General features: G+C 39.9%; 1 protein-coding gene across 1 annotated transcript in view; it reads left to right on the forward strand.

Annotated features, from left to right (window-relative positions):
- Positions 1-3,280: 3,280 nt before the first annotated feature.
- SUSD5 (sushi domain containing 5) overlaps positions 3,281-27,723 on the forward strand; it is a 41,691-nt gene continuing 17,248 nt past the window's right edge. Inside the window, exons 1-3 of the mRNA XM_082015285.1 lie at positions 3,281-3,522; positions 11,736-11,913; positions 25,028-25,146. Coding sequence (XP_081871411.1) covers positions 3,429-3,522; positions 11,736-11,913; positions 25,028-25,146 — 391 coding nt within the window. The 5' untranslated portion in view covers positions 3,281-3,428. The remainder of the gene's footprint in view (positions 3,523-11,735; positions 11,914-25,027; positions 25,147-27,723) is intronic.

Genomic DNA, 27,723 nt, shown 5'->3' on the forward strand with positions numbered 1-27,723 from the left:
TTTCTGTTGTGCTTTATTCTGATATGAAAAGTGACCTTTCCTATGACTTTCCAGCATTCTTCAAAGACCACATTCTTTGCCAGCTGCAGCACTTTAACAAATCTGCCAACATCTGCCCAGCTTGGCCTGAGACAGCAGATGTTTCTGAGAGTGCCTCTTTGCTCAAGGCCTTAAGATCCTAGGTCCTTATCTTGCAAAGGCCTGAGATCATGTGTTAGGATTTGCAGAATTGGAGCCTTTACGTCCATAATATTTATACTATATGCATTTCTAATGGCAGAAAGTAAATATTCCTAGTAGTAGATATGAAGGGACCAAATACAATAATCTCTGTTGTAAATACACATGTTCCTCTTTTCAAATGCGTCTTTGTTCACTTATATTTAGGTGTTTTATTTAGTATTAAAAATCCACTCTAATTTGAATGACACATTCCAGGCGTAAATGTATATAGATGCTCTTCAGGTACTAGTTGCCCAAGCCATTATTAGGTGCTTCACAGCGCCTGAATGTTTTGTGTGTGTACGTTCATATGTGTCTGTACATACTTTATGGCCCAGTGCCTTCACGTGACTTACTCCCCGTGTAAAAGTTTGCATATGGTGAGGCAGTGTTTCATAAAATATCGCCATTGGCACATTCACTACTCCCAAGGAAGGCACGATCTATGAGTTGTGTAAAGCTGCACGTACAATTAATCTTTTGTAATGTGTCATAATACATTGTACATCATGCACTGAATAGTTTGACCAATGTGTTACTGTAGTGCTATGAATGCCAGAGATTCTGAGCAAAAGGTTATATCTGTTTCTAACCATCTTAACTTCCAGATCTTATTCTGAGTTTTTGCTTCCAAGAAGCCCAAAATCTAAAGGCAGGATTTTAGCCTGATTGTTCTTGATTTCAATGCAAAACAATGCATACATCATTTCAGTACAAAACCTAATCCACCCAGCTTTACGTAGATCTTCTGCAATACACTAGGAGTAGGGATTTTTGACGATAGAAATATTAGATTGGAAGGACAGCTGTTTGGCAGTGAGGTAGGTACTTACCTTCCAAGAATTAATAGCTGCTAAGTGTCCTTACCTTTCCACACTTACAGACTTACTTTACAGTTGAGATGGGATGACAAGAAGAAGCCAGGTCATTCTACGAACTGTTCATGCCTTCAAAAAGGAACAGATCCTGTGGTCTGTTGTAATTCTTTAAAATCAGTAAGAAGTTCTACTCAAGAATACAAGCTGAGATTTTCCAAGAAAGGAGCCAGAGTGGCAACATGCCTCTACATATATCAACACAAGGAAATGATCCAATTACAGGAAAACTAATCCAACAGACCTTTGGAATTTTAGATGGAAATCCGGAAGATACTGTCCTTTCCTCCAGCTGCTTTGGCCAAACTCCTGAGGACAGCAAAGGGCCAACAAAATCATCGGCCCTATGACAAGTGTCAAGGAAACCTGCGGCTATTTCTGTGGTCACATCAAGTCTCTGTTAATGCCTGTGTGTCTTGCTGTAATTACTTACTCAGTTTCATGGAATCTCTTTGCTATCCCACTAAAAGTGTGTAGATTCAACACCTTCGCTCATCTTTTTGAGTCCACTGATTTTTAAAATGGGGGTAGAACTATTGGCATATCGGAGGGCTAAAATGGCATTTTATGCCATTAGCTATATCAGTAGTAAAAGAAACATAAATTCAAAGAACGCTAGTTTTCTGTTTCCTTTTCTGTCGTTGTTGTATGTTAATTTCTGTTGTAGAGACCATACAGTTTCCGTTGAAATGAAACGCTGTTATGTAGTTACAATACGCCAACCGTTCCATGTTAAGGATGGAGTGAGCAAGAAACTGCCCATGCTTCTAATTCTGGAGGTGTTCCTTACAAGTTAAGCTGGCAAGGCAATGTAATGAAACCTTCTGCCATCCCCATTCTCTGGATAAATAGAAAATTCAAAGCTACCTGTCTGAAAGCTTTCAGCGTGTACATCCATGCGCCATGCATGGGTATAAAGAAGGAGAAGGCGGCTAAGATTCTTTAAAAGTCAACAGGATCTGCCTGAATTCATCAACAGGTATTTTTAAAGTTTCCAGTCTTATGGTGTTACTTGCTTCCTTGAATATCATATACAGAAGTCCCTGAGCTTGAGTCATTGCAGTCAGACTGAAACCAACATTGGGCAGGTTCATCATTATCAGAAGATGCCTGCAGCTGCCTACCAGCACCTTGCCATGTAGGACACTGGGGCCTCTGGCAGTGAGGAGGGTCGGGTCCTTACTTCTCTTCCCGGTGGCTCAGAGTTTCTAGCAGACTGAGCGTTTTTTGCCCAGCTTCCAATTTCTAAGAGAAAAAAATTTAAGAAGCAGAAATAAAAGCAAAATAGGTTGGGAATATGAAAACAACATTTCTGAGCCCTGCTCAGTTCCAACAGCAACACAAAACTATGCCGTTTATATATTTAGCGAAATAAATCCTGGCATCACCACCAGTATGTTTCCTCTTATTGTGGGTGTTTCTTTTGAGTTGTCTTGGGACAAATGGAGGACAAATGAGAATGAGGGACAGATGTCAGTGCTGTAAGTACTACTGGGAGCTGGAAACTCCCTTCATCAGCTGCTTTCAGAGTGTTCAAACCTGACCAGCACCATTTGTCTCGACCAGGAGTGCTGACGGAGACCAGGTGACGGACTCCCGCTTCGACCTTCAGTTCCTCACGCCTGTCCTGAACTCAGGGTCTGAAAGAGCAGGATTAACCCATCCCAACCCCGATCTTCAGGGAGCCTCGGCCGCCAGGGTCCCGTGCCATTTGTCACCTTTCCTCAGCCCTTATCTGAAGACCGTCACCCTTGCTGCAGCAGCCCCTGCCCTGCAACCCTCAGCAGCGTACGCAGAGAAAACGCTCCCCACGTCTGAGCCCGTCCCCCCAGAGATGCACAGCTAAGCCCACAAACTCACCGAGTACCAGCACCAGCTATCTAGCTGCCCTTCTCCTCTCAGCCAGGGATTGCTTCTGCTTGTCGCTCGTCCTCTCCCCCCCCTTTTCTCTCCCTCCTGGCTTTTACATTTCGTCCACCGTGATCCATTAGGTATTTACTGACAGGGTAACGTGACTTTTCACACCGGCTCTCTGCGTGCACTGCCCTGCAGACTGGGCTGGATAAAGCCTCTCCCCAACCCCAGCTGGCTGGACATCTCCCCCCCCCTTCCCCTCCCCTTCACACTAGCCAAGCCAAGGATTCCTCTCTCCCTCCCTCTTTCTTTTTCCACCCCTCCCGCCTTCAGTGCAAACCCAAGACGCAGGATCCTGCCGAGGGAAAGCGCTCCTTGAAATCATCACCGCAGACCCCGCCGCGAAAGTGCAGAGGAGGAGAGAGAAAAAGCCTCGGCAGCCAACCTCCTGCGGCTGGGGGCTTTGCGAGCAGGGCGATGGCTTCGGGCTCTCAGAGATTCTCTCTCACCTTTCTCCAGGGCGTGGGATCTGTCTTCTTCATCCTTCAGATCATCTCTGTTCAGGCTGATGGTGAGTCCCCCATTCAGTTTGGGCTGGGTTGCTATGGCTGGAATGAGCGCAGTATGTTGAAATGTGTTATTGCAAAAAAAAAAAAACAACAAAAAAAACCCAAACCCAACTTTTTTTTTTTTAATAAGAAACTTAAATACACGCCCCAGTTTGGGTTAGGAAACGTCTGATTCAGAGGTTTTTGAGACTCTACAAATATCCTGGGGTTAAGCAGAGAAAGGAAATAAGATCCCAGAAGGCTAAGATTATTTTATTACAACAAAATGACAGGATAGTGAACTTTTCCAGAGGAAATAAGAATAATAAAACAAAGCCAGAACACGAATAAGAAGACTCAGCTATATTTTAGGATAGCCCTCCTTATAATTAACAGTATCTTTTCTCCAAAGAACTTCTCCATCTGCCCACTTCAGATGCCCCCCCCACATCGATTTATATGGGCAAGAACTTGAGGAAGGGAAGACAAGAAGTCAAAGGCTTTTATAACCTTTTCTGTCCAGTACCACACACGCTGAAGATTTCACTGCTCACCTTTCTGCACGTGAGTTTCATCTGCCCTTCGCTGCCGAGGGCTGTGATCAGGACATGAATTTGGCTGACGCACCAGCTTCCATTTACTCTGAAATGGGACTTTTTACTCGCTGATGATAATCCTGAATGCCCTTGAACGTTTCCAGTAGCCTATTGCCCTCTTAATGATTAAACCTGTAATAACGATGACCCACTTGCCTTAGCAAAAACACGATTTATTTTTGAGACAACTGTGTCTTTTCCTGGGAGAGCAATGCTGAATGGCCACGGTTTTTTTGCTTTCGCAGCTGTGATAGATTTACGCCTGATCTCAGGATTTTTTTATTTCGATACACTAATCCTTTACCATCGATGTTTGCTGCATTATTCCAGAGAACAGATCTTAAACATTACAGGGCAATAAAAACCTCTTCTTTTTGTTCTCTGAGTATTTTTCCTCTTTAACTTAAATTTATCTCAGCTGATGGCAAAGTATGGCAAAGGAAAGGGAGAAAATTAATCTTGCCTGTACGTTTCTACCACTTTGTGTAAAATACCATTTATACAACAGAACCCTGGCTTGTAAATTTGAAGAAAATTACTTTTCATTAAGAATAAAGGATAAGAAATGTGTCAGGCAACTACACTGTGTTGCAATAGGCAAAACTGCAATTCTGATTTTAGAAAATACTCCTTCCCTAGCAAAATGCTTCTGAAATAAGGAAAAAAAATGCATAGCCATGAAAGAGGGTTCTCCACAGAACTTAAGAAAAGGGGACAGCACAGGAATAATTAATTTCCCTTGCTAAGAATGCTTCCTTTGAAAAATTCCCTTATCTTTCCAAGAGCACCTCCCAATTTGTATTATTTCTATAGAATTAATGGCATCTTCTTGGTTCCTAAACAGACATTCTCTAAAAGAAAAAGGGAAAAAAATGCTGGAGATCATTTTATGGCAGAGTTTGTGACAGATTTTAATTGTCATTCAACAGTTTGTCAAATTTACTTCACACGTGGAAAAGCAATTATGAGAATTACAGTTGCAGAGCATTCATTATAACACTGTAGTTTCCATTTTTATTTAACTTCTAAGTACCATTGTGAAAAATGTGCAAGTTTTCTATTAGCATGCTCTTCACTGTGTTCTCCTAGTATTAATATTCAAGCAAACAACTGTAACACTATCCTATAAACCATCTGGCTTATTGTAGCTTGATACAGAAGAAAACACTTCATGTGAATTTTAAAATTTACCACTACATGTATGCTTATATATTTAAGAACATCTGAGAGTACGGAACAGGATTAATACTTTCTTTTATAACAGACTCTGGCCTGATCCAGTCAGGAAACCACCTTCTCGTTTGCGTAAGTTGTAGGTGAAAATACAATCGTGCTACTCGCTAGTACATGCAGAGGTCACGGAAGTGCCAAAGGACCGCTCTGGGTGACACATATGTTCGTGTGTATCTGTTATTTTTAGCTAAAAGTAACTGACTGTTTTGCAAACCACTGAAGGGATTTTGAACTCACCTTGTAAAAACCCTGTGAAATTCAGAGTGGCCCCTGTTACAGGCAACCCTCCGAAATTGGTTATAATATATTTCCCTAAGGACGACTTTCGCTTTATTGTCTTGCACGAATAATGACAGAGAGCAGGCAATAAAACTGGAGGCCATCGGAGTCTGGTGAAGGTGTAAAGCCTCGAAGCTTAATTGATCTTTTTTGACGAGTACTTACCACAGCACATATTGCTGTAGTGCAGATAGCATCCAGAAAGACCAAGGTAAATGCCGAAATCAAAAATAGCTTTGTTTGGCTTTGCAGGTTTTTTACAATTGAAACGTGCTTGCTCGTGGCTGGTGAGGTGGGGGTCAGACGGACAGAAGGCTCCTCAAGGGCTTGTTCCTGCTCTGACGTACCGTGTTGTGCCACTACTCTTAGTGCAGTTACTGGAGAATAATACAAGTTATCGTGACGAGTCTCAATTATACCAGTGCAAATGCAGGCTTTAAAAAATGTCTTTGTGTTTGCACTGGAATGGGCGAACAAGGATGCAGCTTCATGCGTCCCGCGCAGGAGTGGCCTCTGGTTTTTTTGACTCCGTCTTTTGTCTTTTCACGGCTGCTAAAATATCCATACGGATGAACCGTAGTTTTCTGCAGAGTACTTGCTCTGAGGCAGACCGTGTCGGGAGAGAACGATGGTGATAAATCTACCTTACCAAGACACTCCTGAATTGGAAAAAATGTGCTAATTGCAAAACTTTACTAATTGTTCCAGAGTGGAGTTGGTCTGTTGGCTAAATTTGGGTTACATGGAAGACCAGTTGGTCAAGCCAGTCATCAGGTAGTGACCTTGAATAGTGACTGCAGAGGTTGCAAGTGGAAGGATCCTGAATCCAGAAGGCTAGGCACAATTAGGTGAGGATCTGAGATACACACTTCTGACTTAGAACCAGATATGTCTGATGTCAAAGGTAGGGAAAAACCCTACTATACTCTTTCCTTTGGCTTGCTTTGCACCTTTTTTTGTAAGGAAAAGGAAAAAAGTATGCTTTTTCTCTTCTGCTCTCTCTAGACGTTTGCATTTGAGTAGCAGGTGTCTAAGCATTTCAGGCTCCCACTTGCAAAACAACACATAATCTTTTATGTTGCAAAAGTAAATGCATAAACAATTCCAACTACTTGATCCCTAAAATGTGCAGTAAAATTAAAATTTAAGCTCAAACTGAATTTAGCGTAGGAAGAACTCAAAGGTGACCTCCCAATCTTGCTTTTTTTTCTGGTGATGTAATATTTTAAGCAATTTGAATGAAATAAGACATCATTCATTTTAGTTTCTCACAGAAATAAACTCTACATTCATGAACACTAAGCAAAACTGGTAATTGCCCAAATCTCTGTCTGTAATTGTACAGTTTTACTGAATCCTCCACCCTTACTATTACAATCAAAGCCATTGTTACACACAGCCATAGAAATGGAAATTAAATTGCTCTTGAAGTACAGAAGTGACCTATCCCTCCCTCTTCTCTCTTTTACCTCAATTTGAGGTCTTAACATTTAAGTAAAAATAAAGTAGACTCCACATTTGCACATCTTTCACCACATTTATTTTGTTTAAACTGATTAGGTTTTGTCCTTTGAACTAGTATCATGTCATGAGATCAGCACACTGGGCATGCCTTTTAAAGTGCTTTCATTTTATATTATTTGGGAGAGGCATTTTTATTTCAAAGTGTATTTTGCTATGCAGTTTTATGTTTCTTCTTCAAGTGTGGTGCAAATCCTGCTGAAGACATGGAGAACTTTGAACTCATTTCAGTGGGCTTTGAACTGTGCCTATATGCCTCAGAAGAACTTCTTGTTGTATCTGTTGCTGTATCAGACTAAATTAGATAAACTCTGTATTCTTGGTAACCAAGAAAATTCTGCTAATTCCACCGAGATTCCTAAAAGTATGAAGAAATGGGGTTTGGACTGATTTTATTTCTGAAGAGTCCCTTTTTTGCACTTCCATATATTTGATTGTAGATGGCTCTTCAGTCTCGAAAGCATAATAAGGTCCAGTTATTAGAAGCTGAGTTTAGCAAAATTTGAAACTGCAAATAAGGTGGAGTGAGACTAATGAAGCATTGGAACAGTTTACTATAAAGTGTGCTGTAAATTCTCCATTACTTAGAGTCATTGAATCATGACTGGATGCCTTTTGAAAAGACGTGCTCTAGTTCAACCATGAATTTTTGGACTCGATGTTGGAATTACTGGGGGAAATCTACAGTCTAGTTATACAGGAATTAAACAGGTGATAAAAAAGGATCCTAGAAGCCTTGAGATCTATGCTTCTATGGGTATGTTTTCAATCAGAATATATTGGGGTACTCTTAAGTAAAAATTGTATTCAGCTATTGCTTGTTTACAAAGTTTTAGTGCCAAAAAATAATAAAAATTATTCTTCTATCAAAATATCAAAATATAATCAATATTCTGCAATAATAGTGATAAGATGATGGTAGAGGCTAGGAACATAATGTAGCCTAGTTATTAAAGACAGACACTCTTTAGTTTCCAGTGTGAATTTTTCTTCAGAACTATGAATTCAGCTGTTAATTAACAGTTGGAAGAATTATGTCTTATCATTTATGTCTTACCACTGAAGTTAAAACTTTGTCACTGGTTTCAAAAGGGAACCTGAAGAAACTTACTGTGGCAAGGACATTTTTCATACTGAACCTGCTAAACTCAAGATGTGCATTAAGCCTCCTGAGACAGACTGCTTTGCATGGCCTTTTAGCCTGATCTTGAAACCGAAGGGACTGTCTTTGTTCAAAAAGGCTTCAGAAAAGTACGTAGAGTTCTGGGAACAAATTTCCACACCACGTCTTTCATCATCACATTATGGAAAACAAAATGTTACGGGGCAGAAATGAAGGGAGAGAGTTGAGAAGGAGCTCAAAGATGGTGGCTGTTCAAAGGTACCACAACCAAACACATACTACGTTCTTCACACAAATAACCACAAAGACATGATCCTTCATCGTGTGTCTTGTGAAAATATAGAACAGTCTTATATTTAAAATTGCATATTTAAAACAGAATGACAGTACATCTCTTGATATTATCTCAGAGAAAATTGATTTCAACTACTCCACACTGTCATAATCTGCTAGACAGAAAGGGGATACCATTTGAATTTTTCACAACCCCAGTAACAAAACTGTCTGTGATATCATCAGAGAAACTTTTTTAAAAAGCTTTTAATTGCAACTAGCAGTGAGAAAAATTTTACAAATATTTGACCAGGACCCTTCAATACCAAGCTTGAACATGAACCACTTTTGTGATTAAAAGTGAGAAAATTCAATACATTAATATCTCAAGCATGTTAGCCATGCCACCATAAGGTGCAGAATTCAATTTTGGTGGTGTAGTCTTATTTAGTTAAAGGGATTTCCCGTTTTGATGTTTTTATTTTCCTGTTATCATGCTAGCATGTGTCCTATATTTTTTTCCTGTAAATGCCCCTCGGTCACAGAGCAAGATACTGGGATTCAGCTATTCCATTGGTCAAGTGTCAGATAAGTAAACCTTACTTGTTATTATATTTTCTAAGCAAGAAATTAGGTAAAACAGAGGGCACGTGTTAAAAACTGGGCAGATGACCATATTGCTTCTAAAGCTTTGGAGAAGATTCCCAGGTTGCTCTGGTAGGCAGGTCAGCCTTCATTATCCACTTCTGGCTAACCAGAATTTCCTATAAAGCAGTTCACTGTAATTTTCCCAATGAGAAAGTCCCTCCTAGCTTACCCTAAAACCTATTTGTCTACGTAATGTGGATATCCCAGATAGATACCTTTCTGAAGGACAGGAGTCTGTTTTGAACCAGCATCTTCAGAGTTCCTAGTAAAAAGTTAATTTATTTTAAGTACTAGAAGACACATAACAGTAGTTAAAGCTGTCTCAGCCTCAGTTTTGGCTGGCTAAACTAATGTAATTGTCACTTACTGGTGAAAAGACTAAATGATGAGCTTAATTTCTTCTAATTATGTCTAGACGAAACTTGATTTTTAATGGTTTTCTTTTTTTATGTCTTCTAACTAAAATACTAATGTCTGGAAAATAGGGCTTACTGCCATGTCAAACTAACAATTATGATTTAAGTCAGATGCTACACAAACTTGCTCTATATGTCTTTGGTGTTGCATCTCAATCCTGACAGACAAATTGTGAAATGTAGAATGTGGACAAGTTTTTATTTGGGACAAAGTCTCCATAAAGCATTACACTTAATCCCTGCCTACCTTTACTAATGAAAGCTATTCTGCAATTTAGGAACTGTTGTTTAAAACCATCATCCTTCTGCTTATATTATCTCTCTCCCTACCCCATGCATACTTCACTACGTCTGTTCATGGCTTTGGAAACAACAGCCTACATTAGAGTCATGTGCATTATTTGGGGCATTTTGGAAAGAATCCTGAGGTTTTGGTACTCAGGACTGTAGAGGCTTGCTTTTTTCACTGTTCTGTGTAAACTCCCCTGTTCTAATTACAATTCATGGTATTGATTATAGTTGAGAAGCAAGAGACTATGTAATCTAGTGGTTAGGACACCAATCTGTGCTTCTGGGTTGCATTCCTGGTCAAGTACTGTAAACTGCGTGAGAAGATCACTCTGGGTACTCTGAATTTCTTTTCCTTCTCATCACTGCTTGTTCTGCTTATTTAATTTGCTATCTGCCCAAGTCAGGAATACTTCTTACTGTGTGCATGTAGAATTCCCACCAAAGCAGGAATCTTCAGCAGGACCCATCTGTGCTTGCCAGCTAATGTAAACACAAATGACATGTTTACCTGAAAGAAACTTTGCATTTTTTGCTGTAAGGACTGTGATTCTTGCAGTGGGTTAAACTGTGCACAGGTGAGAACAGAAAGCTGGCCAGTACAGACCTGCCCTGTATCAGTCTCATGCATTTAGGATTAGATTAATATTTATCAACTTGTTGAAATTTCAATATCAATATACAGTGGGGTGGCTGTTGGTACAGAATCAGGCTGAATCAGTCTGAGGGATTCCTGATATTGGTCAATATATGCTATGAGTGTGAAGCTAGCAACATAGTGAACACTTGGTGTGTGCTGGAAGCTACGCATATAACCACTACCGCTAATCTACACTTGAAATAAGACATAAGTGTTTCCAGGCATTTACTGAACGAGCAGTGCTTAAAAGTTGTCTTCCTGCACCTGCAAGTAACCTAAATCTGTACCTTTGAAATTTAGAAGGTATTCTGAGGGATGTTATCTTCAGAAAGAAGGCACTTATGGCTATTCAAACATCAGCACTGTAAGCTATCTCATTGTTTATTTCTTCTTCTGGAGACATCCAGCTACTGTGTTTATTCCATAACACAGTAACTTCTCAGGCTTTATTGCCAAAACCCCAACTGCCCTGTTCCCAGCTGCCAAAACCTCTAACTTTCACCCTTACAGCTTTCACAGTGTTAGATAAATTAAAGTAAAATAAACTGAAGTGAAAATAAAAATAACACAAGAAATTGTTATGCTAAATATGTTCTCATGCTCATTCAAAAAAGCCTTCCATTAAGAAAAAAATTCCCTCTGTCTTTCCAGAAAGATATGAAAACAAAGTGGCTTTGCAACAGCATTTAACACAAGTTGCCATAGTATTGTATAATTTTGATTTTAGCGAATAAGTATAAATCTGTTTCTGATGTGGAAGAGTGAGTTGCAATACTGGCTTTTAGATTCGTGCTTGCTTTATAGATGTAGTTGTTATAAATGTAACTGTACTACGCTTAGTAATGAATTCCAGCACTACAGCCTACAGGAGATGTTCTGACTCTGACTATGTATGTGCATATGGGAGAGTGTTGTGCTTTCTCTCTCAAGGTCTTAAGCACAGACCTAAAGAGGCAAGATGAGCTTCTCGTATGGGCTGGGAATGAATATGGGCTAAGCCATACTTGCTTTTCTGTTGATGAACAAAACTAAAAGAAAAGCTAAGACAAAGGTATTTACAGTGTTGATAAAATTGCTCGTTCCAAGAAGTGGATTGTGCATTAAAATTAATTTAGTAAAAGAAAGAAGACTTTATTCGGTGATAATTTGCAATATTTGTATTGAAAATGTATTGAATACAATAGCATGACGAGTGACATATCCTTTCTTGGTGCTGCAGGGAAAGTGTTTGTACTTGAGTCCAAGAACAACTCTCAGGGTCTGGATATAGCTGAAGCTGAGAAAGCTTGTGTTGACCTGAGTGCTCGCTTAGCAACTGCAGAAGAACTGAAAAGGGCTGTTCTGGACTGTTCTTTCGCTGGCTGTACCACGGGATGGCTCGCCGGTGGCTCCACCGGGTAAGGACAATAGCATAACCCTTCCTGAGAAGTATGAATGACAGCTGTCAAGCAAGTTTTCCTCCTTGACTGAGAATATTACTGAAAAACACTGGCCGCCACTGAAGGACCATGACATATAGCTAAATATGCCACTGTCCCCACTAAATCAATTTTGTACAGCCAATATCGCAGGGACACAAATATTTATCAGTCTCGGATCACATATTTCACAGATCTGAAGTGATTTCCTCTTTCCTTCTGAGTTATGTCGTTGTGGTTCCTTTCCACCTGGCCTATAGAGGGGTGCTGAGCCCTAAAGGAGCTTGCAGGCTGTGGACACTGAGCTCAGTTTGCTGAGCTTCTCGTGGAAACCGCATATCTGTCTCAGGTATTTACACGCGTCTGAAGAGGTGATGGGCATGTTCGAATAAGTATGACTTGAGGTGTACTTAGGTATGACAATGCACATGTGGTAGAGAGTTTGTTGAGAAAGCTCACCAAGGGGCTGGTACTGTCACTCGATGTGCTGAATTGTGTTATTTGAGGTAGCTCAGGTGACTCGACATGGCACTAGGCTGAGCTTTGCCTCGCGTTACAGATAGTGTTGCCAGATGTGGCGGCCAGTCACAGCCTCTCCAGGAAGCATCATTGCCTCTGTAGACGCCAGTTCAAAGCAGGAACGTAAAAGCATCCCATGGTGGGAACTGCTTCCCTCTGTCGATCAGGAGGCTGAAGTCAGCCTTCATGAGTATTCCAAATGTCCAAATGAACTTTCAGTGAAATTAAAGATTTTGAGAACGCATGTCCATGTAGATGCCAGCTGTGTGCCAGGAGCAGTGCGGCCCTGTCACCACGCCACTCTGCCTTGGCTGATGAGGGATTGCTGAATTCAAGCTAACTCCTTCCAGTCTTGCACAGGTCTAGCTATGTGGCACTGCACTGGGCCAAGCACCCACATCCCAACTGCCCAATCACTTCCAAAATGAAAGTCTTCACAGCATGCCTCACCTACAGGCAGACAGGTTTCATATTTGACAAAGAGACCAAATCACAGAAAATTCAATTTAAAAAAACCCGATATGGAGACGCTGAGGGTTGACATAAATGTCTTGTGTCAGTGAAGCTGGGACCATGCCAGAATTGCCCAGAAGGAGCATGAGTGGCTCCGAAGCCCCTTCTGTCTTGAATCTTTCCTTCAGCAGGCTTACCTGCCACAGCCTTAGCAAATACGTATATTCATTCCCTTGAAGTGGTTTACAAAGTTCTTATGAGTTATGTAACCTACTGTCACTATTCAACAGTGATAAAGTTTTGTTTTATCGAGATAATTTTGTCCAAGATCCCAAACTTTAGTGTATTACTGGATTTTGTGACAGTTATAAGTTATTTAAGTAAGCATTGATGTTTGTGTATTTTTAGTGATAAAGTTTCCAAAGGACAGTAAATTGCTACTATGAATGAAAGTGCTATATAAACAACTTCAAGCAAAAGTAACTAGTTCCAGGTGAAAAATTGTTTGAAAATGTATTTGTGTCTACTTTTGGTCATTTAAAAAAATCCAGAAATCCCTCAGGATATAAGACAGTGATCTAAACCCTAAAAATTTTTTTCCTAAGCTAGTTGCTGAGATGTTGTGGAAGCTGAAGAGCCAGAGAAACTATCCATCTCTAAGATGTGCATGGCAAGTTTGTTGTACAGGTTCTTTTATACAGCCTCTGTGTTATGGAAGTATGGAGTGTTGATGGGTAGGAGAAGAAGCGGTCCCTTTTTTATCTAAGCAATACCACTAGTTAATCCTGAGACATCCTCAATTAATTACTGCAGGCACTGGAGCTACAACTATTAATAGACCATTTGTGGACCTATCCCTGAATATCTTCAATATCAAAACTGGATACAGTGATAGTATTGAACGCATCACACCATGATGATGTGAGAAAGTACACATCATCATAACATTGGGAAGGAAAGGAAGGTTTTTCATCCCTTCCAACTTTCCATACTCCATTCCTCCAGTAAACCTGTCCTTAATATGGAAGTCTCTAAACTATTTATCAAGAAGGACATTGTGGGGGCACATCAGCATGCCATTGCTGTGCAGTCACCACATCTGACCTTCACTGGAGAGCTTCATCAGAGAGAATAGTTCTTCAGGGCTGGAATGTGATATTCTTGTCTCTGGGACTATTTTACCCATGGCTGGGCAAGCACCAGAATGTATGTTACTTGGTTTGCTGAAATGGGTATTTTTGACTCTGGGGATAAACAGGAAAAATATAATGCCTAAAAAGGCTATACTGGTTTCACTGTTAGTTAATGCAGCTCTGGAGAAGGAAATAAGCAGGCGAGTGCAAAGTATGCAAATGAGACCAAGTTACTCAAGCTGGACAAGCTCAAGTAGAATATAAAATTTTTCAGAGGGATTTAGATGAATGGGCAAAATGATGACAAATGTAGTTCAATGATAATACATGAGGAGGAATATGCAATCTACTTGAAAATATCTTACAGGGTTCTGATTTACCTGTGTCAGCCCAGGAAAGACATGAGGACATCGCTATGGACAGCACAAAGAAAACCTCTGTCAAACTGCAGCTATAGGACAAACAAACAAACAAGTTGCTAGAGTTCTTATGGAATAGAATGGAGAATGTAAAAATATATACATATATATACACACACATATAGGTCAGTGTAACAGCCTCCTTTGGAGTATTATACGTACTACTGTTACAACATCTTAAGAAAGGTACTAAAACAGGCTCAAAAAAGGGATCAATACTTATTAAAGGCATGGAAAAGCTATTAAGAAGGGACTTGAAATATTTTACTACATTTATTAGTTAATTAAAAAAATGTATCTGTGGCTATCTATTCAATACTTTGGGCATTTCCTTGATAAACAGAAACATGAAAGCAAGGATAAAGGATAGCTGGCAAATAGAAAAAAATCAATCCACACTCTCCTCAACTAATTTAACAAGGACAAGGGAAAACAGGCTTCACAGCATGCTCGGAAAGTTACAGAAGTAGGGAAAATTATTTCAGAAATAAAGAACTCTTCACTGTTTTTCATCTTGATGGACATCCACATCTTCGAATGTGATGGCATGGCTCAGGGAGAGAAGTGACCTCCCCACGTTTGCCAGGTCCAAAACCGTTCAGGACTATAGGTTGGCTCTAAAACCTTGGATTCCTCCCAGCAGCTGACTGACATCCAGTGCAGATCACAGAGCTTTATTCTAATATTCTCCGATATCCTCTTGGACCATGTACATCAGAAAGGAGATGAATAGGAGGGAACATGATGAAAGAAGTTCCTAATTTCAGGAAGAATGCAGTTTGTTTTATTTATTTCGTGCCTGGAAACTATCCCAATCTTTCCCCCAAGGAAAAATGGACTAGACATTGGCAATAGAAGTAAACACAAATGATGTGAGTGAACTCACTGTAGCGTTGCAGATTTTCTGACACACTTCAGTCCTCCTTCCACCTTAAGTTCAGACTGAAAACTGAACATGAGCTCTACCAGAGATGTAAGGACTTTTTCACCTCGAGATCAATTTTCCAGGTTTTGTACAAGTCAGTTACTTGTTCACTTCTGATGGCTATTTTATGGTCTTAGTGAATAATTACAATCCCACTCCTAGTAAATATTACCCATCACTTTTGACTGTTGTGTCATTATTATTTTTACGGCCAAATCAGGGCCTGGAAACCTGTGGGAGTTTCTCCTGTTATGACTGAGGGACATCACTGAGTCAGCATGAGTGTGTTTGTACTGCCCACTCTCTGGGCATACTTCTTATATGGGCAAAGAGGAGAATTTGGTCTGAAGAACTGGCCCTCTTTGAGTAACTCTCAATTTTCTGAGGACCCATATGTAAGTATGCAAAGATTTTGAGATTATAACGGGACATCCTTTGTTGGATCCAACCAGCTCATTGCAGGCCAACTGCCCAACTCACTCTCCAATCTGCTTCTTACTGACCCGCTGCAGTGACTGTTGCTTCCTCAGCTGTGCTGGTAGAAGTGCTCATCTCTTGTCTACTGTAAGCCAGAAGTGAGCAGGGTGGGCAACCAGCTACTAGTCAGGGTGTTAAAAACAATCATTCTGCAGAGAGTGATGCCAGTGGAAGAAGGTGCCAGTCTGCTGGGTGGAGGTGTTCACCGTGTGTTCTCTAACCCACCGCAGTCCCTGCAAACTGGGCTAGTCCAAGCAGCAGATCTCGACAAATACGCTTCACTTCAGCTGATGTAGGATGGAAATTGCTTAAATAGTTCCCTGCCAGCAAATCCAAAGAGACGATAAACTTGGTAGTGTTGTGGTTTGAGCAGAACCTCTTTCACAAGCATAAGGGGATGTTTTAGTCTTCCACTTTCAGTTGTTCAGACCAACCCAATGCAGAGTTCAGGGCTGTCGCTGGCAGGTCCGAGGGCTTGGAAACTTTTAGAGAAGAGCCAGTGACAAGTACATAGGGGTAAAAGGATAAGCGGTAACTTCTCCCAGCAGCCCAGAAGTAAACCATTTACAAGGCAGTCCTGAAATGTGTAACTTATAAAGCATTACGCATTGTTACATTTCAGGAAATGAAATGTAGTTAGGCCGGTCTCATTTGTCAGATGAGCCCTAATAGCTATTTATACTAAAATGACACTCTTACGACTTATTAGCATGTCAGACAAGTGAGTCAGTAAAACAAGCAAGCGATCTGCCAGAATATAAATGAAACAAGGTGGCAGGGTTCTTGGAAGGCCTTTCGCTGCTATCTTTTGAATTCAGATGTCTTACTGGAAAACCCTGTGTCAAGTCCTCCAGTGCTGAGCAGTGTGTTCTGTAGGGTCTTATTTTAATTTCTGGCGTTTTTGAAATTGGGAAAGGAACATGACACAATTTTTCTTGTGATCAGCCCTGTGCACAGAATAGTGGAAGGTGGCTTTTTATTTTAGAAATTGTAAATATCCTCAACAGCTTCTATTAAGATATTCATAGCAAATTTACCCATTTCCATCACTTTTATAGGACTGAAAAGCTGGAGTTGTCCTATTCCCTATCCTGTTCCTTATTTGTCTACAAAATAATGAAGCCATGTATCCCTTCTATAAGGGCTTTGGAGCTCTGCATAGACCTTCTATTCTATAACAGACCTCCTACACGGCTGCCAACCTGTTACTTTGCACGAAATTGCCCTGGGCTTGTTCCTACCCAGTCCCTGGAGGATTTATCTCAGAGGGAATAACTCTGCAGTGAGCAAGCACAGTGAGCTAGAATAAGCCTTGCTGTGGGAGTCAGAAGACTGGGGTTCTTTTCTTGGCTGACCGCAGACCAGATGTTTGCTGCTAGGAAAATTACTTCATCTCTATTTTTCCTTCCTTTTGTTAGCTCTTTGGGTTTTGCGCTGACTCCTATTGAATGCTTCTACAGTGTCAGACACAACAGGGCCCTCACTGCAGATGACACCACTGGGAAATGTAATAATGAGACTCAGAAATGGCATTTCACAAGACTACCTACTTCTTTCTCTGCCTACTGCGTGGGACTTGCCCAGCACCTGGCAGTAGGGTAATAGCAGCACATTTCTTGGGGGGGAAAAAAGCAATACCCAAGGAATGAAATAAGGGTCAATTGCTAACCCAGGCCAGTCCTCTCATCTGGATGTGTAGACCCTTGGACTTGCGGGCCCCGTGAAATCTATCCAGGTGTACATGTCCACGTGCTTATTTGCAGAGATTTAGTCCTAATGATACGTCGATTTGGCAAGCTCTCTGTTTTATTTCAAGGCTGTGCTCTGCTGCCTGATGATAATGCAAATGGATGTGCTCCCAGATGTCTGTATGACAGACCCAGGTGGGTCAGTTAGTTCCCTTTGAGAGAAAAATCCAGACATAGCTGACAGGACATGATCCAATTCAAAACTTTAAAACTGGTCATGAAACTGTCTGAGGAGGTCTTGCACTCTGAAATGCCTTCGTGTCACAAACTCCAGTCCCACAGCCCACAGCTGGTGTCATGCTTTCCTAGAAGATGACTTTATCCTTTTATTGTTTCTTGTCAATCACCTCAGAAAGTCTCATACAGATCAAAAACAAAGTAGTTGTGTTTCAGGAATACAGATTTCTGCATGAAGCTCAGTCAAGAGACTTGAGTACGAGAGACAGGTACGGACACGGCCGGTTTACTCCAAGGAATGGTATCACTCAGCAATGTGGACATGAGCCACTTTGCATCAGCTTCTTTCTTGGCACAACCTGGGAAGACAGCATGGGCAAAGTATGACAGCCACAGTTCTTGTAAAACAGACAATCCAATAATTGAAGGATTTTTTAGAAAATGTACTTTTTCAGGAAAAGCATCATACAAAAGAAAATACATTTTTGATGTATTTTCTAGGAGAAGCACCCAAAGTACTATCTGCTAAAACATAGCATGACAAGTCCTCAGAGTAGCCATTTATTTAGCGGGGACTTGCACCTTTAAATTGTATTTTTACTGGGAGGTTTTTTTAACAAACTTTGAGGGCTTTAGCAAAACCTTAACAAACTTTGGCACAAAAGGTAGGGGTATGCTAGTGAATTTAGTTAATGCCAGAAGGTTAGAACTCATTGTTAAGACCAAGGAAAATCACAATATTGAACAGGAAGGTAAGCCTGACTTCAGAGATGGAGTAATAGAAATGGGGTGAAATATAACAGTATTATGTGAAAACTAATGGGAATTTCTGCCTTAAACCAGCAGTTCAGCTGGAAAAGGCAGAGCAGGAGAAAGAGCTGGGTGTATTCACAGAACACAGGATGGCAGTGAGCCTGTCATAAGATAAAATAACCCACATAAAATTTGTGAAAAAAGGAAATGCAGTCCTCCTAAAAGATACCCAGCAGGTCTTCCAGGATTGAGAGGGCAGTACTGAAGGGCTTGAGCCACTGGTGAGACACCACCTGCAACAGTGCCATATAATTCTTGGCATCCAAGCTCAGAAGGGATAAACTCAGACTAGGATCAGTCTAAGAAAGCACCTCTCTTATCAGAAGTGATTAAAGGTGATCAGTTTGTTTAGCCTAGCAAAATGAAGGCAGAAGGGGGATCTGCTTACCTTCAGCAAATGAAAAAAAGCGACTGATACCAGGATTTTAACCTGCCAGTTAGTTCTAATGGGGTTGATTTTCTAATTTTCAAAAGGACTCCACATATTTTCCCTTATTTTACAACCTCTGTAATGTTCAGTACTATCTGAAAGCCTTTTGTCTGAGAATTGAGCTTCTTTGTAAATTAATAGCACTCAGCAAATATTTTTTTTTTAATTTTTTTTAAACCCTTTGGTAAATGATCAATAACATCTGTTATGAAAGCCATGGATTAAACCAGAGCCCATAAAATGAAATTGGGTAAAACCGACTTTCTAGTGACACTTGACGTGTCTTTGAGCACTCAGCTAGTCCAGGACAGGAAGCAACACAATTCTCCTCTACATGCACTAAGAATGCTTAGATTATATGTACATAGCTGTATTATAGTAAAATGGCTATATAAAATCTTTCATACTAGGCTACAGTATGAAAATCTGCATGAATGGGCCATACTTATTTAATGAACAGAGGCCTTACTATTTCAGTAGTCATATGTACAGTTTTAAGCACAAAAGACTGCATTTTGGTATATATTTTTAAGAACCTAAAGGATATTGGGTCTGCTTTGGTAAGACCTCCTTTTGACATTTCCAGTGGCAGTATTGCTGTTGGAATGTCTTCATGTCACACTTAGCAGCTGCTTTCTTTGGGTCACATCCAGCCAAAATTAGCCTCTATAGTTCCCAGTCAATGGACTTTCCAAAGCCCACCTGTGCTCCCTTTCATGACTTTTCAGGGAAATTTTCTTCCCTTCGGTAATCGTGAACATGTCATTTATATTTTATTCCTCATCAGAGCCAGCTTTATAATTTGCAGTTTCCCAAACTACAGAAGGGAAAGACTAAGAATAAAAATCCTCCAGTTTGGCTTCCAGACTACTGATTTTTTTTTTTCTCTCACCTAGTTACTGAAACACAAGTGGTAAAGTGGTAAAAAAAACATGAAGAAAATTAGCACAGGATGTTAAAGATTTATCTTGACTAAGAAAAGCAATGACATTTTAAACTTTCTAATTAGGGGAAGGTTTGTTATGTCATGTTATGAACCAGACTTCCACAGTGCCTCAGCTAACGCATCGTTGATGATGTTCTGAGTTGAATATATTCAAGTTCAATATATGCAAGTTCATACTACTATGAATAAATGTCATACGAATGTTCTGACTCAGTTCAGTGAATTTATTGACTAAGACTAGAAAACTTACAATCAACTGGCAGATAATGTAACAACTACAAAATATCCCAGTCCCACCCACTGGTTTCTGTGCTGATGGATCACACTATGTCATATAAACTCAGCTGTTAACTCCATATGTTTTAACTTGGGTTTACTGAAAAATTTTCAAGTATTACAAACTTGCTATGTAATTATCTTAGAAAGTAGAAGTACCAGTGGATGCTACTTTATATATAAATATTATGAGTTTATTATATATATGTTTACTATATATATTGTATATATACAATATGTAAAATTAGGTATCATTACTATGGCTCAAGTATATCATTGTGGTGTATTTAATAATACATATTACATAATGGCATATTATGGCATATTGTGAAATAAATACCATTCATGCCAGCTTTTCTGCTATTTCCTTCTTTGAACAGAGGGATTAGAAGAAGTGCAAAATATACCAATTACTCCTCGGTTACGTGATAGATTAGAAAAAAATTTAACCAGTGCAAAAGTAAGTGGAAGGCTTCTCATATCTTATTGTGCTAAATACTAAATTTTCTCCTCATGTGTGCACATGATAAATGCAATATCCATGTCATGGCACAGGAAAACAGTGATTAGCTTGGCCAACCTCTGATCTTTCTTTCACGGTAGGTACAGAGGAAGGACTGTTAATTGTTCTTAGTTGAATCAAGCGTATTGTACAGCAGAAATTAAGCTGAGTCTCAACATAGTACAGAGTCTTTGTGGTCTCCTGTTTTCTCACACGAGAGGAGAAGAGGCATCATGAAGCATGTTGTTCTTCTAGGCTGGGTAGCAGTGGACTGAGAAGATTCTCAGCAGTTTTTGTCTTCCCTTGTCAAGAAACCACAGAAGACACCATCAGGCACACTCCCACTTTCCATCAGAGAGCAGGGGCTGTTGTCAACACCACTAAAACCCCTCCTTTCCCAACTATATTTTTAGCTTACTGATAGTATATGATACTTACACAGTCTGTAGCAATAGTATGTGTGACTGATTTTTATGCTGTGATTATCAGTTCATGGCCATGTAAGAGTAATTTTCAGGGACGCATGGATGTTTCAAGGAGATGTGTATTAAATATAAAGGATTATTACGGATGATTTGCAATCTGAACTCAGTATGTTTCTTCTGAGCATGTCTATTTTCATAAGAGATAACTCCATAGAAGGAAAAATAAAATGGCATCTGTTTCTTAAATACAAGGTACAAAATCACGCAGTACACTGCTCTAAGCATCATATTACAACGTATGCTAAGACGAGTAATGAGCAAGTCTGCTTAAGTTCAATAATTACATGAAAGTAGCAATAAATAGAATTAAAGTTCCCTGAATAACTACATTCTTCTAAATGGCTGGGCAGGTGGATGTATCCCTAAAAAAAGTATGTTTGTGGCATTCTCTCAACCGTGATGCATGCCCCAGTACAACAATTCAAAATAGTAAAGAAATGAACTAGGCGACACATTTCCACAACCTCGCAGCAGGGTGCTGGAAAGAGTAGGAAAAATGTATGATTTTTTGTTCCTTATTTCAGTGTGGCGATGCTGCTGCTGAAGAAATTTTAAAATATCTTGAATTCTGAATTGATAGCCATTTTTCAGTCCTCAGATGAAAAATGCAACAAACTTAAAAGCATCAAAACCTACCTTTTAGAACTGAGACAAAAGTGACAAAAGAACAAAGATAAATACCTATGTATTTCATCTAATAATTATAGATTAAACCCCAGCATTTTAGGATTTCGGGAAACATATATCCACCCTCAAGAACTCAGAGAAAAGAGACTATTATTCTATATTTTTAGTCATACCTGGAGTCCTACGAACTGCAGAGAGACTATTGCTACGCAAAAGGCATTGCAGGTCTGATCGTCAGACCCACTACTGAGAAATGCTGAGCACTCTTGAAGCTCCTTTCAGCAGCAGTAATAACAGCTTGCTGAAGATGTTTAAAGCTTGCAGGGTTGAGCTCGTGGTCGGAAACTACTGACAGAGAAAGAGGAATGGGAGAGATTAAATAGATTTTTTTTTCCTCTTCTATTTTTTGTATGTGTACAAGACATAATTTCTTTCATCTCAGAAGAATTACACTAGAATGTTTGCCGTTTTAATCGTAACAATTTTAATATGACAAAATTCCAAATTAAGTCCTAAGTAGAAGATTAACCAAGGTCTAGGCTGTTGTAGGAAAAAAAGAAATAGACAGGAGAGCAGTTTTTAAACTTCATGTGGGAAAAAAGTTTAGTGAGAAATACATTTAAAAATCATGTTATTTAAGGCCTTTCTTTATGTATAATGTTAAAACTATACGCAAGATACACCTTTGTAAGTTTGGTCTCATTGGATAGCAGCTAAGAAATGCTCTTAAAATAAATAAATCAATCCTCATAGAATCATAGAATAGTTTGGGTTGGAAGGGACCTTTAAAGGTCATCTAGTCCAACCCCCCTGCAATGAGCAGAGACATCTTCAGTCAATATATTCTATCACAGGATCACACAGAATCACAGAATCATTAAGGCTGGAAAAGACCTTTAAGATCATCAAGTCCGACCATCAATCCAAGACCACCATGCCCACTAAACCATGTCCTGGAGTGCCACATCCACACGATCAACTACAAACTTGTAATTCATTGTACAATACTTGAAAAAAAAGTAAGAAAAACTTGCCCTTCAAATACACAATCTTACATTTGAGCCAGGTATCCTGTTTTGGAGATGATCTGAATATACCAAGGATGTATCACCCACAGTTAATTTTTTAGCCTACTGAAGAAATTATAGGGGAGTTACAGTGCCTTGGACAGAAGCAAAATATACTGTCTAGAAATTTGAATTAGAAATCAGAAAATTCAAGATAAGATTTTCAAAAGTGGCTTCCAAGTATCAGGAATTTTGTTCCTTGATTGAGCATAGAAAAAAATGTGGCCTGATTTTCAGAGACCAGAGTTTTATGATGGCAACAATCTTCAAAACTGTCTTTTTTTAAAAGAGAGGCTGAAGTCTTAAGTACACAATTACAGACAAAGGCACAAATTTTTAAAGATATGTCAGTATCTTTCTACTTAGCATTGCAAGGCATAACTGATCTGGGTACCTAAGTGAGTTGAGTAATTGTTGGAAAAATTAAGGTTGGTAAGTCACTTTTTGAAGGAAGGCATAACTGTTTCATTCACTTAGGCCTTGTAAGACCTAGTGGAACAATATGTGAATACATACAAAATTTTTCTAATCAATGGCCTGATCCTCCCAGTCATCTGAACTCACTTTGGCAGATCAAGTCACTTTTGTCTAGGTGCCTGATTAATGACTTAGAGGACTCAGACTTCAAATGCATCAAATTCTAAGAGAACTTGATTTTAAAACTGTATGGACAATATTGCCCTGCAAGAGACCTCCCCCCAGATATCAAGGGGTGCTTTCCTTACAAAAGAAACATATTTGATTTGAAATCATAAAGGGGCCTTCAGTTGGGGGTGACATCATGTCTTTTTCCAGAGCAGAAGTATGGTAGGAACCATTCTGGTACATCTGGTCACATACGTGACCACCACCGTATGGCTTGCTTCATGTTGCTTTTGTGCTTACGTTAAAAGAACATTTAAGTTGCATATTGAACTGCTCAAAAGCTAACACATGCCAGAATGAAGATGGTCTGTACAATCATAATTCAGCCCACTTGTGTAAATCAATTGTTATATAGTATTTAAGTGCATGATCAAATACTGGGTTTCCACTGGATCTTTTCCACACTCAGTGAATGGGAAGTTAGTCAACATTTGGTTTATTCTCCAAATTGAGTGTGGGACTGATGGCAAAATTAGTTCAACCATGGCACAAAACAAAATGATAAATTTCCTCCACTGGAAGGATTCCTCTATGGAAAGCATTTTTTTCTGGCTTTCACTAGGATAACTGATCGTGCAACACTTCTACAAACCTACTGTCCACAAAAAATAAACCCCATACCATTAACATCCAGCTGCAAAAATTTGGGCTGAATTCACTTTCCCAGCCTTTGTAACCTTCAGTGTAACAGTAAAACCAGTGTTTTCTACAATAAACTGTCTTCTATTTGTTAGTTTTAAGCAGCCAGTACAGCTGAGAGAAGAGATAATTAGTAATCTCTTCCTTCATGATCAGCATTTACAGAATTGTAAAACCAAATACAGATTTATTACCTTTGTTCAAGCCTATGAAGGGCAACAGGATGGATTAGGTACTGCTGAGTACCAAACCAGAAGAAATGGAGTTTACACAAAGGTGTGGAATTACTGTTAAAAAAAAAGATAGCAGTTTTTCTTCCAAGAATTCAATATGAATTTTCTGAGCTTGCCTGTGTTAGCATTTGAGCAGTTAAATACACAACCTTAATGGTCTTTTAATGTAAATTTCAAATGATTTATAATCTTTCAGAACAAGTCTTGAGTTTTCTATTCATTTTTATCCAGGTGCTATTGGTGGGAATCTGTATTGCTGGAATGTGAGTGCAGTATATGGCCTTAAGTACTCTGGGACTTGGTCTGATGTTTAGAAGTTTTACAGAATATAATAAGATAAACATCCTTTATTGCTTCCTATGCCTTGAACTGATCTACAGCAAACATTTATTTTAATTACTTCTAATTCTCCCTTGGCTTTTTTCATAGAACTTCCCACACTAATGCCTTATGTGCCAACTCTTAAAGAGTTAAGCTGAGGCTAAAGCCTGACTACTGTGATAAAAGATCTCCAAATTTCACCTGCGTGTAAAACTCCAGAAGATTTCTGATTATTTTTTTTCTTCTTCTTTATTTTAGGACAATTATATGCAGAAAGACGGGCAGCAAACAGCAGAGCGTGAAAGCCATTGATGTTAAAATTGAAACCCATCCCTTTGTGAATGACCAATATGATGCTTTTTGTGTAAAGGATGAAGGTCAGCACTGATACGCTATTGAAATAATGCACAGTCATTGCTGTCTTGCAACATTAAAAGTTTTGCCTTCATTTTTTCTACTGCTGAGAGGCAAAGAGGGAATGTTAAGGAATAAATCTTTATGGTAATCACCTGCTAAGTGAGCCAACTGCTGCAAAGACATTGGTTGCAGGAAATAAACTGCATTATATTTTGTCTTTGCTGCAGCTTAGCAAGTTCAAACAGCACTACTGATCTGGAAGAACCCATTTTGGTGTTCACAGAACATACTTTATGGAAAAGAATGTATCTGGCACCAATATAACTGAGATGCCTGAAGCATCTCCCATACTCAGCACTGAAAGTAACTCAGAAAGCTGGCTTCCAACCACAAAGCCACACTGCCGCGTATCTATCAGTACACAGTATTTGTATGCAAATGACTTAATTGCCCTCATTTTTGTTTTAGTTTGGGGTTTTTTTGTTAGCAAGTGTAGACCAGCCTCCTCGGGACTCTGATATATCATGGATGATTCTGAAAAACAAATTATTTCCAATTTAAGTCGATACTTAAACTTTTTGATATTCAAATGCCAGAACCCACAAGTGAAGATGGATTCTGAAGGCAAAAAGTAAATGGTTACTGACAGGCAGGATTGTGTAAAGAAGTTTGGGAACCCCTGAAAAAGATTGTTGATGTCCACAGTGAAGTTTTGCAGCTCATTTCCAAGAAAAGCAGGGGCAAGCAAATGCCATTTACTGAGGAAAAAATAAGTTCACAACACAGGGGGGCATTTTGATAGAGAGTCAGTGGCAGCAGTGGGAATGAAAATACGCTTGAAGTGAAATGCGGCAGAGGTGAGGCATATTTCATGTGCACCCCGTCATTCAAAAATTGCAGCGTCTGACTGACTGTCCTCTCAAGTAACCCTTGTGAAATCAACTCCAGGCTCCGTGCTGCTATGAGCGATGCCAGCTCCGTCACCCAGTTGCTGATGTTGTCACACAAGCACCTTTGTGCTTCTTCCATGCTGCTCCTCACATATATGAGCAGCTCCCTGTAAACATCTGCAAAAGTCTCTCATTGTCTTCCTTCAAATCTCCCTTTTGTCATCATCCCCCCTAGAGAAAAACCTTGTGGTGGGTGGGACAGCTGTGGCAGGCTGAAATCATTGCTCTGGCCACCATTGTTCCATTGTGCCCTTGTGCTCCCCTGTCTGTCTCCACCTGCTGCGTCTGAGCTTACACGTAGATGCTGGATCTCGGGGAAGGAACCGTGTTTGCCCTTTGCGTTTGGTTACCGCTCATGGTACAGGGGAGCTGGTGAAGAGGAGAACATCGTCTGACATTGCTTCTTGGAGAAGAGTGCCACAGAGGACTCCGAAACTGCGTGGTTAAAACTCAGGGGAAAATTCGGATCATTTGCGAAGAAGAGACAATTTACGAACAACTTGTTTTGTACAAGTCAGGGAGTTTCCTGATGACAGAATGGGATGGTCGTGCCAATGCGCTCACCAGATAGTCCTTACACACAGAAACAATTCTGCATGACAATAAGGTCGCTTCTTCTTTGAATGTATAAAAAATTTTGGACGTAGAGTTGTTGTTTGAATAGAAAGGCTTAAGCGAAGTTGTGTGGCCGAGCCTAGTCTGTCATCGGTGTGAAAAAAGCAAAGTCCAGAAAGGAAATAGCCTTAACATGCAAGTGTAACCCACAAGCCAGCACAAAGCAGTTAACTGATGAAGGAACATCCTCCACCTCAGGGATGCCACTTAAGAAGCAACAACAGCAAACCCTGCACCACAAGCCTTAGACATAGCATATCTGTTCTGTTGTTTTGTCCATGTGGCTAATAACTTCACATCTGAGTTATGATTAATGAATTGTTTCTTACTTGAAGCCTCCTCAGTGGTTTTTTTTTTCTTTTTGAAAAGTGGACATTGCTTTTAACTGATTCAATTTCAATTATAATACAGTAATACATTAGTATTAAGACCTATGTATTGAAATCAAGTACAAAAAGCAAATTGTTTTTCCCTGCTGAAAGTGATAAAACCCAGGTTTCTTACGGTGAGACCTATGTCCCCATACACAATAACCGCAAGCCGTTTTATTTTTTCCATATCCATCCGACCAATAATCTGCAGTCCCATATAAAATTAATCTAGTTCTTTCCCCAGTATTTCTTAACCTTACTCTCTTCCCATCATCTCCCCACCTTCAAGGCACTCTTCAGTTCCTTGCCAGGTCCAGGCATGGCTGGTTGGGCAGGGGTCCGCATCTGCTGTGGCTGCCTTAGAGGTATGAATATGCTGGTTTGTCCGTCCATATGCAATGCCGATCGTCTGGCCAGCACCGCTTGTGGGAACAGGTAAAGGCTGAGTCCTACCTCTGCCCATCCCAATGGAAAAGACGCCTGGCTTTGGCTCTTTCCTCTTTTAAACTCATCTTGCCATGAGCAGACACTCAGCAGCTTTCCATCTTTGTCAGACTTGGCTGAGATTGGCCAAAGGCTGAGACAGACTGGCAGGTTGAGGACGGACAGAGGGAACAGCCACATCAGCCTTCTCTTCTTCAGAAACTGAGTCGATCATAGT

The sequence above is a fragment of the Phaethon aethereus genome (assembly GCF_964289735.1).
Source record: "Phaethon aethereus genome assembly, chromosome: 2".
In the NCBI taxonomy this organism is placed as follows: domain Eukaryota; kingdom Metazoa; phylum Chordata; class Aves; order Phaethontiformes; family Phaethontidae; genus Phaethon; species Phaethon aethereus.